The sequence below is a fragment of the Panonychus citri genome, unplaced genomic scaffold, assembly GCF_014898815.1.
Source record: "Panonychus citri isolate SS breed McGregor unplaced genomic scaffold, ASM1489881v1 Contig00136, whole genome shotgun sequence".
Classification (NCBI taxonomy): domain Eukaryota; kingdom Metazoa; phylum Arthropoda; class Arachnida; order Trombidiformes; family Tetranychidae; genus Panonychus; species Panonychus citri.
This window is the reverse complement of record NW_026515541.1, coordinates 246,874-261,036: the sequence shown is the minus strand read 5'-3', so window position 1 is coordinate 261,036 and position 14,163 is coordinate 246,874. Positions and strand designations below refer to the sequence as shown.

Below are 14,163 nucleotides of genomic sequence, written 5' to 3'. Positions count from 1 at the left end.
TTTGAAAGAGTAAAGAAAAAAAGAAAAGAACAACTTGTTTTCTCTTCTCTTCAAATTCTCTTAGCTTTTTTTCTTTTCGATTGTGGCTCCATCTCTCTTGAAACGTTTTCTCTTTTTCTCCAAGTTTTAAATTCCTTAATTTACCTTTAATTAACTGCGGCAACAATTAAATATCTTAATTAAGTGCCAAGATCATATAGATACCTAATGTCTGAATTCTGAGTAAACCATTGCGACGGAAAATCTTTGAGAGTGAATATTTTTTTCTTTGTTTATATTGATTGGATTATGTTTTCATCTCTTGATAATATTTTCAATTTGTGACAATTAAAGTTCAATTTGATTGTTTCCAACAATTATGATGTAATATTAATCTGATAATGTGACAATTAACTTGGTTAAAAAGCTAATAAAGTGACAGTTGAGTTGTAAACAATATAAAGGTTATTATTGTTTATTCCCAATGTGATGAGTGATTAAAGTTTCATCTCTTAATTGTTGATGTAATTTGATTCTAAGCAACAACATCAACAAAAAGATTTGATTTTAAATTTGATTACAATTACCCACACATACACTAGTTATCGCTAATAATTAACTGATTTAGGAAAAATTTTATAACATGAGTTTACTTTTTAAATTGTGGTTTAACCAATCAATTGATTATCTAAAAGTTAATTACTCCTCTTTGACCAAGAAAAATTTTAAATGTGATGATTTTTGTAGCTTGATTAACTTTTAATAAGTATCTTGACCATTTTTACACTTAAATTGAAATGAGAAACAAAATTGACCGCAGTTGATTGTGTGAACATGAAAATTTAACCTTTCGTTTGATGGTTTGCATGTTTAATCATCTGAATAATTGAGCTCTGATTGTAATTGCAATGAAAGCTAAAACTCTAAAAGCGACTAGAAGAACTCCTAGAGCGATGAAATTAAATGTGACATTATTTTCGTCGAAATGTAGCCTTTCGATTACTCCTTTCCCATCCAATATACATCCAAGCCCTGGGGGCAAAGCGTCTCGAAGAACTTCAATTTCAGTCATGTTGGGCACTAGGGCTCCGACCAACGAGCCTAAATGATCAGAATCTGGAATATCACAGGAAATGTTAGTAACTTTACGCCATTGATTAACTACGATAATCTCATTTCCATAGTAAAACCAGCTGAGATATTTAATCCATGCCAGATAATGGGGAATCGACCTGAAGAAATGGACAAACGGAAAAAGAAACCGAAACAATTAATACACTTGAAATCGAGAATCGACTCCAATCATGATGAACATACTTATTATTCAAGAAAAGTCCACCAAACAACATGAGTGGAATCATGAACGGCGGTGCTATCGACAATCCCATGGTGACACTTTTACTGATGCACGAGATGAAATAGCCAAAACCACAGGCGACATTTGCAATTAGCACCAAAACCATGGCCGTTAAATAAAAGACTTGGATCTCGTCGTACAAGCCGATCATCCAATAAGTTATGGCAGCGAAACCAAAGGGTAAGAAAACGAAATACGGTAACTCGGCCAATAATTTCGAAAGAAAGTAAACGGCAATTGAATAAAGTCCATTGCCATATTCACGAATAAATATCGGTAATTCCAAGCAGAAAGTCTGAGAAAATGAATTGCGAACTTTTTATAAAAACAAACATCGAACTTACATTAACGACTGCAAAGACATTCGTAAATGTGACATTAGCTAATAAGATGAATAAGGCTCCGTTGATGTTCATGATTCCTTCTTGGCTGTATTCTTGTTTCCAGTAAACGACACCGAGAAGAAGAGCAACAAACTATGAGAGGAGAAAAGAAAGTTATCGATTCGCTTTTCTATTCGACCTGATCGGGACTTACGATTGTTTGAGCCACTCTGAAAAAGGTTAAAAGAGGATCTCGAAGATTAGTCAACCATGATCTCCAAACGACCCATTTAATTTGCGTACAAAAGCCTCGTTTGTACGAGAATCGAGTCGGCCTTTTGTAGCCTCCTTTCTGGTCTATTTGTCTTTGCGCTTGTGCCGTGCGTGAAATGCTAACGGATTCCGAGAATTTAGAGCAAATTCTCTGTGATAACAAATTGATAATATCAGAAAGATTGAACGAGAGATGAAATTTCCATCATTTGGTTGGAAAATATTAACTTACGGAAACTTTTCGTTTGCACTCATCTTCTTTTCCAGGTATGATTGCGAGTTGCTGGACATAGAAATCGGCAGGATTATAATTGGATGGACATCGAAGTCCAATTCGAGAGAAAAAAATAAGAGCATCAGCTGAACTTCCCATGAAAGCGACTCTTCCTTGAGAAAGTAAAAGTATCTCATCGAACATTTCAAAAACTTGAGATGAAGGTTGATGAATAGTCGCTAATATGGTTCGTCGAGTCGCTGCCATTGACCTTAAAACGCTGACAACACTTTGAGCCATAAAAGAGTCTAATCCAGACGTCGGTTCATCACAGAAAAGTATCGACGGATCAGTTCAGAATCTAAAAAAGAAAAAAGTTCAACATCAACTCGAAACTTTTGTTTTCACATCTTCGATATAGCGAAAGTGATTCTCACCTCCGAGGCGAATGCGAGTCTTTTCATTTCTCCCCCAGAAATTGACTTATCCATTCCCGGTGAACCGATACGAAAATTTTCAATCTTTTTCAATCCGAGCTTTAAATCAACAATCAACAATTAATCTCGAGTCATAATTAACACTTCAATTTACCTCTAAAATAACATTGTCAACCTTGGCTTTGATCTCTCGATCTGATCCATCGCTTGTCCGTAAATGAGCCTTAAAAATGAAAATAAATGAATGGAACCATGAAAAGGACATCATGTTACGATAGATCCTTGAGTTTTTCATGAGATAATCAAACAATTAAGAATCTTTAGAAAGATTCAAAGTGTTGTTTGTATTGTGATCTTTTTTTACTCTTCTCTTTTGTTATCATGTGTAGAAATAGTTAATTGTGTTAATCAAGGTGATTCAAGATTCTCAATAAAGAATCAATAGTTTACCTGGAATGTGAGATGTTCACGGACTGTTAACACACCGATAAACATATCATCCTGTTGAACGTAAGCCGAACAAGCGGCCATTTTATCGGCAGTCGCGATTTGACCATTGAGAAGCACTTTGCCTCCCACATCGAGATTTCGTAGATTTCGACCTGTTAGAACATTTAGAAAGGTCGTTTTACCCGCTCCAGAGGCTCCCATGATCGCCAAGAGATGGCCACTTTCCACACTACCGGTCACTTTACAATCGAATTGAAAAACAAACAATTAACACTAATTCAAATTTAATCTTCTATTATAATCCAATATATTGAGTGTCTCTCTCTCTCTCTCTTCCCAGTGCTCTTACAAATAAAATTTACTTTGATAAATTTCAAACTAAATCAGCACGAACTGAATCAATCTATTGTTGACCAGGACAATTAACTTACCATTTTTAATTATAGGAATTGATGTATTGGTCGATGCCGTCGATTTGAACAATCCTCTTCCTGGTCGAACCGAAACACTTAATTCTTGCCATTCAATCGTAACTGGTTGACTTTCTAGATGTTTATCATTGAATCCGTTGAATCCATGGTGAAAAATTATATAATTAACAAATGAGTGAATTACAACAACCAACAATCACAATCAATGCAATAAAAGTTACCAATCAATTTTAAATATACCAACAATCATCAATATGCAATATAATTGCTGATATATTAATGAATCTGGTTAAACCCAATTTTTCAGTTGCTCGACGGACTATTAGTGTACCTGAATGTGACCTTGACAAAGTGATATGAGGCGATTGATTTTTACCTGGTACTTTATTGTTGGACAATCTATCCTGATGATATGACTGATAAAGATGATGATAAGGTGAAGATAAATAGTGAGCATGATGTCGTATTGTTGAATGATAATAACGAGAAAGTATTTCCGGATCCTTGGGAGGATATCGATCAACAGTTCGAACACTCATCACAGAATGAGGTTGATTAACGAATTGTCCAGGTGACTTTTTAACATTATTGTTCCCCATCTTAATCAATTATCGATGAACTAACTAACAATTTTCCAACAATTAGCTGATTGACATTAATAAAAACACTTAACTCAAGAATTAGGATTTTACCGTTAGATTTGAAAAGTTAAGACTTGATTCCAATTCAATGAAGATTATTGATTGTGTCTGGTTTTGGATTTCACAAATTCAATCAAATCAATCACAGTTAACATTGTTTAAATTATCACACAATCCGATGGTAAATTAGTATAATTATCAGTAAATCACTTTAATTAGGTGACTGACTTGTTGTTATGTTTAGATGTAAACAGAAAATTAAAATGATAAAAATGGCGAAATTGATGATGAAAATTCAATGTTTTCTTAACGAAATCATGATCGTGGTGAAGATGAAAATGATTATTGTAATCAAATGGAATTGAACAATTTGTATTTTAAGCATAACGAAGCAACAAAAATATATGGAGGTCACTATTACGATTTTATGAATAAGATGAGGAGAAAAAAAAAATAATATTAATACAACATTGATTCAGAATGAAAAAGGAATGAAGTTTAATAGAAAAGGATGAAGATGATGAGAAGATGATAACGGGAGAGAGAGAGCAACAAGGTTATCGTACTCAGGTACCAATATTTTAGAACGATCTTTTCTCCATCTCTTGTCACTGAAAGATGAAGATGAAGATGATAAGAGAGAGAGAGAGAGAGAGAAGATCAAGTCTTAGAACCAGTTAGTTGAAAGATGGACTCGTTTTCTTAATAAGTATTATCTTGTTATCTCATTTAGGATATTCCTGGTGCTCGATTTCCACTCGAGGCGGAGCCAAAAGTCCGATCAATGGAATGCAAAAGTTCAGGAAATGAAAATAAATATAACCTGAGTGAAAAACTGACCAATTTCCAGTGAAAGAACTGTAATTGTTCAATTAAATTAATATCAACAATTTATTATTAATATAATTCTTGTTTTCCACCATTGAAATCCCCTTTTAATGGTCAATAAATTGACCATCATCATCATCGCTTTATTTTACCGCTTTCCTGGCAAATGCAGATTCTTACCTTGGTCTTATATTGATTTTGTTTTTCAAAGAAAAACTTTTAATTAAAAGTTCACAGATTATTATCTCATTGATTTACTTTTTATTAATTTTATTAATTTTCACGAGAAAATAATTGATCGGTTTATTATTTTTCTTGTTACTCTGCTGGTCAGTTTGATTACATTGTGATTGATAAAATGACCACAAGTTTCTTAGCATTGAATTGATGAAATTTTATTCAATAGTTTATTGGAAAACTATTCATCAGTTATCATGTTGCAAGATAATTAACTAAATAAGTTGATTAATGATGTTCCATCAATCATGATTATAAGAGTATCAATGTACCAAAATCAGAATCTAATCTGATTGAAATATTCATTTTCTTTTCATTAGATTGAATTTCAGGGCGAATTGTGATTCATCTCATGGAGGCATGAGGCTCTTTCTATTCAATAGATGTTCATGTTAAATTGCCTCATCTAATCACACAATTATTACGATTCACGTTTTTTGATGCAAACATTGAGAAAGAACCTGATGTGCTACAGAGACATCGAGACTCTAATTCGAAAGCTTTTTGGATTCTGCACCAACATAAAATAGAACCAATGTTGTAGGGGTCAAGGGTCAAAAGTTATAATTTTTTTAAATTTTCTTTCTTTTCTTTTCTTTTGACGGAAATTCCAGATTATCTGATAGTTGATTCCTGTTTTTCTCCAGGTGAACGTCTCGATTAATACACAAAATCGATTAAGAAAAGATTGATTTTCGACCATTGTAGTTGATTAAGCAAAGATGACAAATACTAGAAGAAATTATCTCAACAACTTTTTATTGGTCAAACCTGAGAAAGAATTAAATCAAACACAAAAGTTAATCATTGATTTTTCTTGCCTCTAAAGGTGAAAATCTCTTTTTTTGTGTCTTCTTATAATTGGTTTGAACTTAGACGACTTTATTTTGGTAAAGCTCAGAGAGAAATTTCGTTTCGTATACCAAGATTTCGAACTGAAACTAACCTTGATAACTCAGTTCAAAAGTGAAAGAAACAAACCGGAATACACTTTCCCTAATGACTATCGCAATATGGTCACTTGAGTCTTATCTTTCTAAGTGACCTTGAGATTAAGCTGACCTTCAATCTTCATCTCAATGAGCTCTTTATGCTCTAACAAAGCTTAGATGCAAGTGACCTTGAATGATCTTGACCCTAGTACCAAACAAAACCCTAAGCTATCACAAATACGTATGTTATAAGTTCCTATGATAACTGGTTCAAAAGTTATTCAAAAACCACTGAGCTAATTACTGTTCCTTCTTTGACTATTGATCAGAGAGATTTTTGTCCAGGCTCTTTTACCGTAAAGATAATGAAAAACTTAATTGGGAGTTAGAAATTCTCTGCTTTCAACCTAACCTAACCTAACCGAGGGAATTTTTAGTGGCTTAAAACGTGCCAATATGGTGGAATTATACAAAAAAATTTCCATCCACCTAACCTAACCTAACCTTGAACTGGATTTCGATCCTCAACCCTCACCTCGGCTTAATCGGCTATCTTTCAATTGATCTTGAATCTTTTTCTTTTCCAATTCCTTACTGGTTATCAAGCATTTCCACTGAATATTGTCACCAACCTCAAATGTAAAATTGTCACAATGATTGTCATTAAAACAGTTGATAAATCGAGAGTTACACTGAATTTAAAAGCTAACTTTCCAAGTAAGTTAATCAAAATCATTATAATCAGAATTGTCTTTCACCAATTAAAACAATAAATTCTCACCCAGAAATTTGCTGGTGAAAATCATAAAAATCTATACAGTAGTCAACTATTTTCTGATCTTCATATAATATGATTATAATGATATACAATATATGTAATAGATGTATTACATATTCAACAACAGAATTGATGGTTTCATTAATTCATTGATTGTCAGATAATCGCACAACTAATTATAAAGAATTGATTATAATTGTTTTCACATAAACAAATCACTTCTTTTTTGTTTCGCTCAAATTAATCATTAATTATCTCCAATTACGTTGATCACTTTTCCAAGAAGTGATAGATTTGTTTTTAAGCGAATCAGCTGAAACGATTGATTGTTTTTTAAAATTAATGCATCATTTTAATTTTGTTATTTAATTTGATTGATTGTTGTTTAGATATCTTTTTTTATTATAATAATATTATTATTATTTAACAGTAAATGAAATTAATTGTCTGAGCGCAGCGAAAACTTTTTAAACGTTCAACACTTTTTGTTACCAATTTTTGTCTCTTCAAACGATAACAAAAACGAGTTAGTGTTCAGGTCGAGGACGAAAACGACTTTTTTAAGGTAAATTCAAATGCGAGTTCGTAGCGATAACTGTACACTTTTTGGTCCATAATTTTTGCGTCCATGTTCTGATCCAAACAAGTTCGATATTAGAAAAGAAAGAGAAGATAAGTTCGGGATAGAGGGAGAGGGAGAGGGAGAGAGAAAGAGAAAGTCAAAGAGGTGATGTGAGGGTTAAGACATTTCAAATGTAAACATAACGTTAGCGGCTCATCGGGTGATTAAATCATTACAATTAAATCATTGGGATGCTGGTGTGTGGTAATTGATTGGATTATCAATCACTAAATGAATGTTGTTGAATTTGATTTAGAATATTGGTAAACAGAAAACAAACAATTAACATTTGATGCTAAAAATAATAATTGAATTGATTAGTTGATCAGTTGATTTCTTATTGCTGATGGTGGTGATTGGTGGTGTTGTTGATTGTTCAATTATATATTTTCCCATTCATAATGTTACAAGTTAGATATATGTATCATCTTTATATCTTAGTCATCTTCATCTTGTTTATCCTTGGATTTAAAATGTATCATCCTTCATGATATCCTTCAATTACTGTGATAATATCACTTTATGGTATCATCAAGATCAATTTCATTTAGCTCTTACAGCTTCTTAATAATCAAAGGTTGATGATGTTGTTGTTGTAGTTTTTGTTGTTGGTAATGATTAGATAAAACTAATTAAAAGCAAATGTTGGGTGGGGATGATGAGGATGGATCCATTTTTTTAGGCAGATTCATTTAAGTGACAATTTCTGGCAAAATCATTTACGCATTTAAGCCAATCACCTAAACAAAGTTCAAATTATACTCTTGTGTATATTTAATCACATTGACATTCACTGTTTGGATAGAAAGAGAGAAAAGAAAGAGACAGGAAATGGAAAGTGGAAAGGAAAGAGAAGAGAAGAGAAGAAAGAAAATAGATAGTAAAAGAGAAAGAAGGTAAATAGACAAAAATATCGAACTTTTTGTTTCACTGAATATACACTCGCTCAGACGTCATTGTTTCTTTATACAGAAGTAGTTAATTAATTGGATTTTCATTGCTGATCAGGTTGTTCGTGCGGATGAAGTAATGTTTCAGTCAATAGACGACTAGCTGGAATCGGGTGTGATTTAACAGGTTGATGATGTTGATGTTGGTGTGAATGTTGATGATGATGGTGATGGTGATGATGTTGATTAGGAGGCGAAGGTGGAGAGATAGGCATTGAGGGCGGATAATAGTAATCACTAGTTCGAACTGGCTCAGGAACGAAATCGAGGTTGGCCAGAAAGTGTTCAACATTTGACTCAAATAGTAAGGCACTGAAAGACTGGGGCGCTGATGTTGGGTCAGTACAGTCGTTCAGTCGGGAATGATCCATTGAAGAAGATAAATTTTTCCTGGTTGCTGAAGATGGTGGAGGTTGTGGTGGTGGTCCAGGAGGTAGTGGTTGGGATAATTGATGACGGCGATGAAAACCACCATCGATATTATTGTGAACAGATTGTTTCAAAGTTGATGAGGCGGTTGATGATGTACTACCAGTTATACCAAGAACCATTGAACCAGTTTCGGTTGGAGCAATTAGGTGATGATGAGGAAGAGGATGTGTAGGAGGATGAATATGAGTAGGATGATGAGGAGGAGTTGAATGGGGAGGATGAGGTGGAGGAGGGTGATGAAGATAATGATCAGGCCTGGGAATCGTTGGACTGTGAAGGTTACAATTAGGTTGAGTAAGAGTTTGTTTAATTGAGTCAGAGAATTTGGTTATTTGATTTAACAGGGATAAAAGCTCATCATCATCGTGACCAGTTCCATTTGTTGTCCGACTATATTCAACTCCACTGTCGTCGCTTAAAGCGTTAGGTGTTATACCAGAGGATGTGGAGGATTCACCTTTTTTTATTCCAGAATTTACTCCACCTCTAATTTCATTGTTATATCTGTCAATTTGTTTAACCTTTCGACAGATATCTTCAATTTTGTGCTCAAGTTTATCCACACGATTGGTAATTTTACTGATGGCCTCTAAAGTCTTGGCATGTTCACGAATTAAAAAATAAATCTCTGGTTTAAGTTCAGTTGTTGTTGTTGTTGTTGTTGCTGTAGTGGTTGTGGTTGCATTGGTGGTGGTACATGGAGATGATACTAATGATGATAATGTTGATGATATTGGAACGGATAGAGGTTGTTGATGATGAGATGAAGAAGATGATGACACTACTACGGGAGGAGCTGATGTTGGTGTATCAATTTTCTTTGGAATTCTTGTAGTGGTAACCTTTGCTAATCCAATTGAATTGGGATTACGAGTACTTCCGTCATTACGGATTTGTCTGTTACGATTATCAATATTTCCTCTGGCCTCAAATTGGCCTGGACTTTTACGGTCTTTTAGTCTCCTACCTTCAAGCATACCTAAAAAGGATATCAGTCAGATAAAAGAGAGATAGAGAAGATAGAGAAAAGAAAAAGGAGAAAAAAAGAAAGAGGAGGAAAGAGAGAAAAAAGAAGAAAAAAAAGAGAGAGGGGAGAAATAGAGATAGATAGATTAGGTGTAGAATAGAACAAGGAAAAAAATGGAAGATTGAATCATTAGTCTACAACATTGATGTTGCTTTTCATTCAGATTCGATTGGAGAAGAAGGAGAAACAAGAAGAAAATAAACTGGACCAAATGCTATGGAATAGAATTTGTTGTTCTGCCTTTTCTTTTAGTACAAGAAGAAGGTGAAAGGCAAAGTTAATAAACAAGCGGAGAGAAAGAAAAAACTATTAATACACTTTGGTTTGTACATAACGAACAACTTGTATCACATAAAAATAATTAAATAATTAAAAAAAAATAAAAGACACACAATTAATAATTAATTTTGTATATTCCAGTTAGGCCTCAGTTGAGTTTCAATCCATTTATTTGTTGATTTGTTTTCCAAAAAACTCAAACTCAAACTTCAACTCGGATCCAAAACTGAGGGAAAGTTCGGATCCACTACTTGGATTCCAATTCACTCATTGACTCCAATGGAAAATGCGTCATGTGCAACTCGGACTCACTTCCAATCGAATACCAGTTTGCTACTAACTCCATCTTGCGACTTTATTGATAACCGGTTGTTAATTGTTCTTTTCATTTTTGTTTTGTCACAATTAACAATTAATATTAATGATAATTGATTCTCAATTAATCCAATCATATTATTTACTTTTCTTATCAATTGAGATTAAATAAATATACTTTTTGTTTCGATTGAACATTTTGCTCAGTGGTTCTGACAACAGTTTAGTTATTTTTATTTATATATTAATGCAGAGAGAGAGTTGAACAATTAATACAATTGGTTGATTAACTTTTTAATTTGTCATCTTTGTTTTTCCTCCCGGAAGAAAAGATAATTACAATTAAATAGATGATCATGATTAACATCTTATCCTTTTTCGTTTAAATCATGTTTACCTTTTTATCTTTTTCTCGAGTTGATTAATTATGACAATTAAGCTTCAGACTTTTCTCTCTGATGATAAGGAACAAAGGAGAAAAAAAAGAGAAAGAAATTGATTAAATTAAACTCTAACAATCTAGTAAATTGTAGTTGATTAAGTACTCAAGTTAACAATTAATCTCGAATTGATTAAAGTTCAACTTGAGAAATTAAAAGTAACAATTGATATTATTCACCCAATGGCGATTCGGTTTCGTTTAAAATCAATTAACTAATTGTCAAGTTGAAAACTTCCTCAATCTGATCATATCTTACTGTTAATTGGTTAATCTAATTACAACAATTAACGAAAAGAAATTTAATTGTAAACTTTGAATAGAATTAGAATTTAGTGTCGCCATCTAGTGAGACTATCAGAAGTTCTCAAAGGATAAAGTTAATTGTCGATTGATGATTAACTTACAGAAGCGGGTTCTTTAGATAAGTCCTCTTTCTTTGCGGCCTTATCATCGAAATCGTACTTTTTGACCTGTTTCAGTCCCGAACGATAGTCCATTTGCGATACTTTAGCAGTGAACATCCGAATCTTTTCCATCCTAATTGTTAACAATCAGAATGAAAAAGTTAATTTTATTGTTTTTCCAATGTTTTTTAAAAGAAAACAATTAGCACTTACTGTTGAGCCGTTTTGGACACTTTCTTTAGTGGTGGTTTAATACTGGTTAATTAATAATTGAGAAAAAAGAAAAGTAATTAGAAAGATTGAAAAAATTTCGAAAACAAAATAAACTCGATAATTAATCTTACAATCGTCCTTGAATATCATTTACTTTAGCAGCGAGCTCACGAATCTGTAACAATGATAACAATTAGAAGAAGAGTGATTAAAAGATTAATCAGTCGAGGATCGAACAATTAACAAATTAGAACTTAATTACCTCGAACTCTTTCTTATTAACATCGTATTCGAGATCATATTTTTCGTCTTCGAGTTTAGCAACGTGTTTATAATATTCTTTAACGATTTGTGTTAATTCAGCTTCGTTGGGAGAGAACAATTAACATTGGAAGACAATTAGTGCGTTGGTGTGTTAATCATCTATTGGGATTTAATTAGATTTACCTTCATTAGCTTCCTCTAGATCGTGAGGTTCACCACATCGCGATCTGATGGCTCGGCGTCTCTCCTCGGCTCTTCTTTCCTGTTCCCGTTTCAGCTCCTCAGCCGCTTTTTTCCTCAACAAAGCCTAAACGTATAACCAATTAACGATTTAATTTCTCACTTGAACAATTAACTAATTCGTCTCATTTACTTACTCGAAGTCTCTTCTTACGAGCCGGGGTCATAAACCCTTTCTTTTTCTTGGTCGCAGCGGCTGCTTGTTCGAGCCGAGCTCGAACTTCGGCCTTTCTTTTCTCACGATCATCCTAAATTGTTCACAAGTCAAAACGGAACACAATAAATCACCCAGATAATCAAAGTAACTGTAATTTATTTTACTCACCATAATGATGATTGATTATCACTTTTTTTCAAGTGAATTTGAAACAATCGTTAAATCAACTAGTTAATCACTTGAATATTCAACAAAGAGACTCGATGATTGATAATGATGTGAAAAGTGGCTCAGATTAGTGGAAAAAATTTCGATTCCAATTCGATAATCTATTCTGAGCTTATCTTTGGATTAACTTTTCATCTTCCAATATTATCACCCCCCTTTTCTTTCACTGTATCTCCATCTTCATCTTTTCCTTTATCCCTTTGTGAATATTTTCGATCTACTTTTAAACATAACCAAGTCAATTCGTTGATTATATTGATTTTGTCAGAATTATTGGTCTAAACAATTTACCATCGATTGTTAATCTAAGATTCGAGATGAAAACTTATCGGATTGCAATCAAAACGTTATGATTTTTTTGGCAACAATCAGAGTGAAGAGATGAGAACGTTACTTAAAAAAGAAAAGGAAGACAAGGAAGATGAAAAAAAGAAAGAGAGACAAAAAGAAAGAGGAAATTGTTTTTATTCTTTCATCAATTTGGTTAATCTCTTTCTTCCAGTTTCTCATCATCTTCCATCTTCATCATCTTTCCTCAATTTCTGATAATCTGTAAGATTCAGTTTCTCATTTTTGATTGAGATCATTTCTCTGATTGTTTATTTATATTCTCACCGTCATTTCTAATCATTAACCAGCAATTAACAATAATTAACGAACCATTTATCTGCTCAAACTTTGTCAATTTCCTAAAACAATAGTAATAGAACCTCGTAACGTTATTAGATTCACTTGACCGCTACTTCCCTCGAGAATGAGTTGGTCAAGTGTATCATCTAAATTGAGAATTTGAAAGAGATAGAAAAACATTGATACGAATCTCGAGAAAAAAAAGGTTCTGGTACAAAAAGTCAACCTTGAATTCGAAACAGAAAAAAGAAACAAGAAAGTTTTGTCAACAGAAAATCGACTGAAAAAAATTCGAACAAAAAAAGTTCGAACTTTTCTCTCTCTCTCTCTCTCTCTCTCTCTCTCTCTCTCTCTCTCTCTCTCTCAATTCGTAAGTGAGAAGAAAGAGAAACTCAGACAAACAACTTACGAAGCAAAAAGTACTGATAAAAATAACGGTAAATTGTTATCTCTCTTTTTTCGTCTATCGAATTGAAAATTTTGATTACTTACGATTTCTTATTAACCTTGATTGTTAACAATTCAACGTCTACATGTATACATATATTCATTATCCATATAATTATGCTTCCTACAATTAACGTTAATTTCAGTTGATAATTAACTTTAAAAAATAACAAGCAATTAATTATTAATCAGTTAAAAGGTTGTCCCCTTTTCACTGGAATGAACAATCGGGATAACAATATTGAATACGCACTATTAACCAACTACTAATTCTTAAACTAATCATAATCTTAATCACTTGCTCATCTTCAACAATAATAAAAAAACAACAACAATTAATAACCGATAAAAAATAATAGATGATAATAAAGAGGATATCATAAAGAATGGGGAAAATTGGCCATTGAGGAAATGACACCAAATCAATTTTAGGGTCAAAGTTAATACGCTCGTGTCAAAATACAACTTTCTTTGATTTGATTGCTGCTTTTAGAGATAATTACATGTTAAAAGTTCTGATGAATTGAACTGAAATTGAGACTCGATCGTTACAATAGCTGATCTTTCGAGTTGATTTAAGTTTCGGCTTGATATTGGGCTCAAGTTGATGGGCTTAAACACAGAGATGAAGAT

General features: G+C 32.9%; 3 protein-coding genes across 3 annotated transcripts; all 3 read right to left on the bottom strand.

Moving 5' to 3' along the window:
* Window positions 1-418: 418 nt before the first annotated feature.
* On the bottom strand, window positions 419-4,063 carry LOC128392450 (protein white-like). The gene is made up of 10 exons (XM_053352478.1): window positions 3,796-4,063; window positions 3,465-3,647; window positions 3,034-3,272; window positions 2,738-2,806; window positions 2,580-2,682; window positions 2,165-2,502; window positions 1,874-2,083; window positions 1,681-1,812; window positions 1,297-1,631; window positions 419-1,211 (listed from the first exon to the last, which is right to left on the bottom strand). Exons 1-10 carry the CDS (start codon window positions 4,061-4,063, stop codon window positions 854-856), a joined length of 2,235 nt encoding a protein of 744 aa, XP_053208453.1. The 3' UTR covers window positions 419-853.
* A 3,143-nt stretch (window positions 4,064-7,206) lies between these two features.
* LOC128392704 (phosphatidylinositol 3-kinase 2-like) lies at window positions 7,207-10,370 on the bottom strand. The gene has a single exon (XM_053352773.1). The coding sequence runs from the start codon at window positions 9,859-9,861 to the stop codon at window positions 8,497-8,499; it is 1,365 nt and encodes a 454-aa protein (XP_053208748.1). The 5' UTR covers window positions 9,862-10,370; the 3' UTR covers window positions 7,207-8,496.
* Window positions 10,371-10,715: 345 nt separating this feature from the next.
* Window positions 10,716-12,553, bottom strand: LOC128392715 (troponin I-like). The gene is made up of 8 exons (XM_053352786.1): window positions 12,394-12,553; window positions 12,206-12,316; window positions 12,012-12,135; window positions 11,827-11,927; window positions 11,696-11,739; window positions 11,565-11,606; window positions 11,352-11,484; window positions 10,716-10,960 (listed from the first exon to the last, which is right to left on the bottom strand). The coding sequence occupies exons 1-8, from the start codon at window positions 12,394-12,396 to the stop codon at window positions 10,940-10,942; spliced, it is 579 nt and encodes a 192-aa protein (XP_053208761.1). The 5' UTR covers window positions 12,397-12,553; the 3' UTR covers window positions 10,716-10,939.
* Window positions 12,554-14,163: the final 1,610 nt, after the last annotated feature.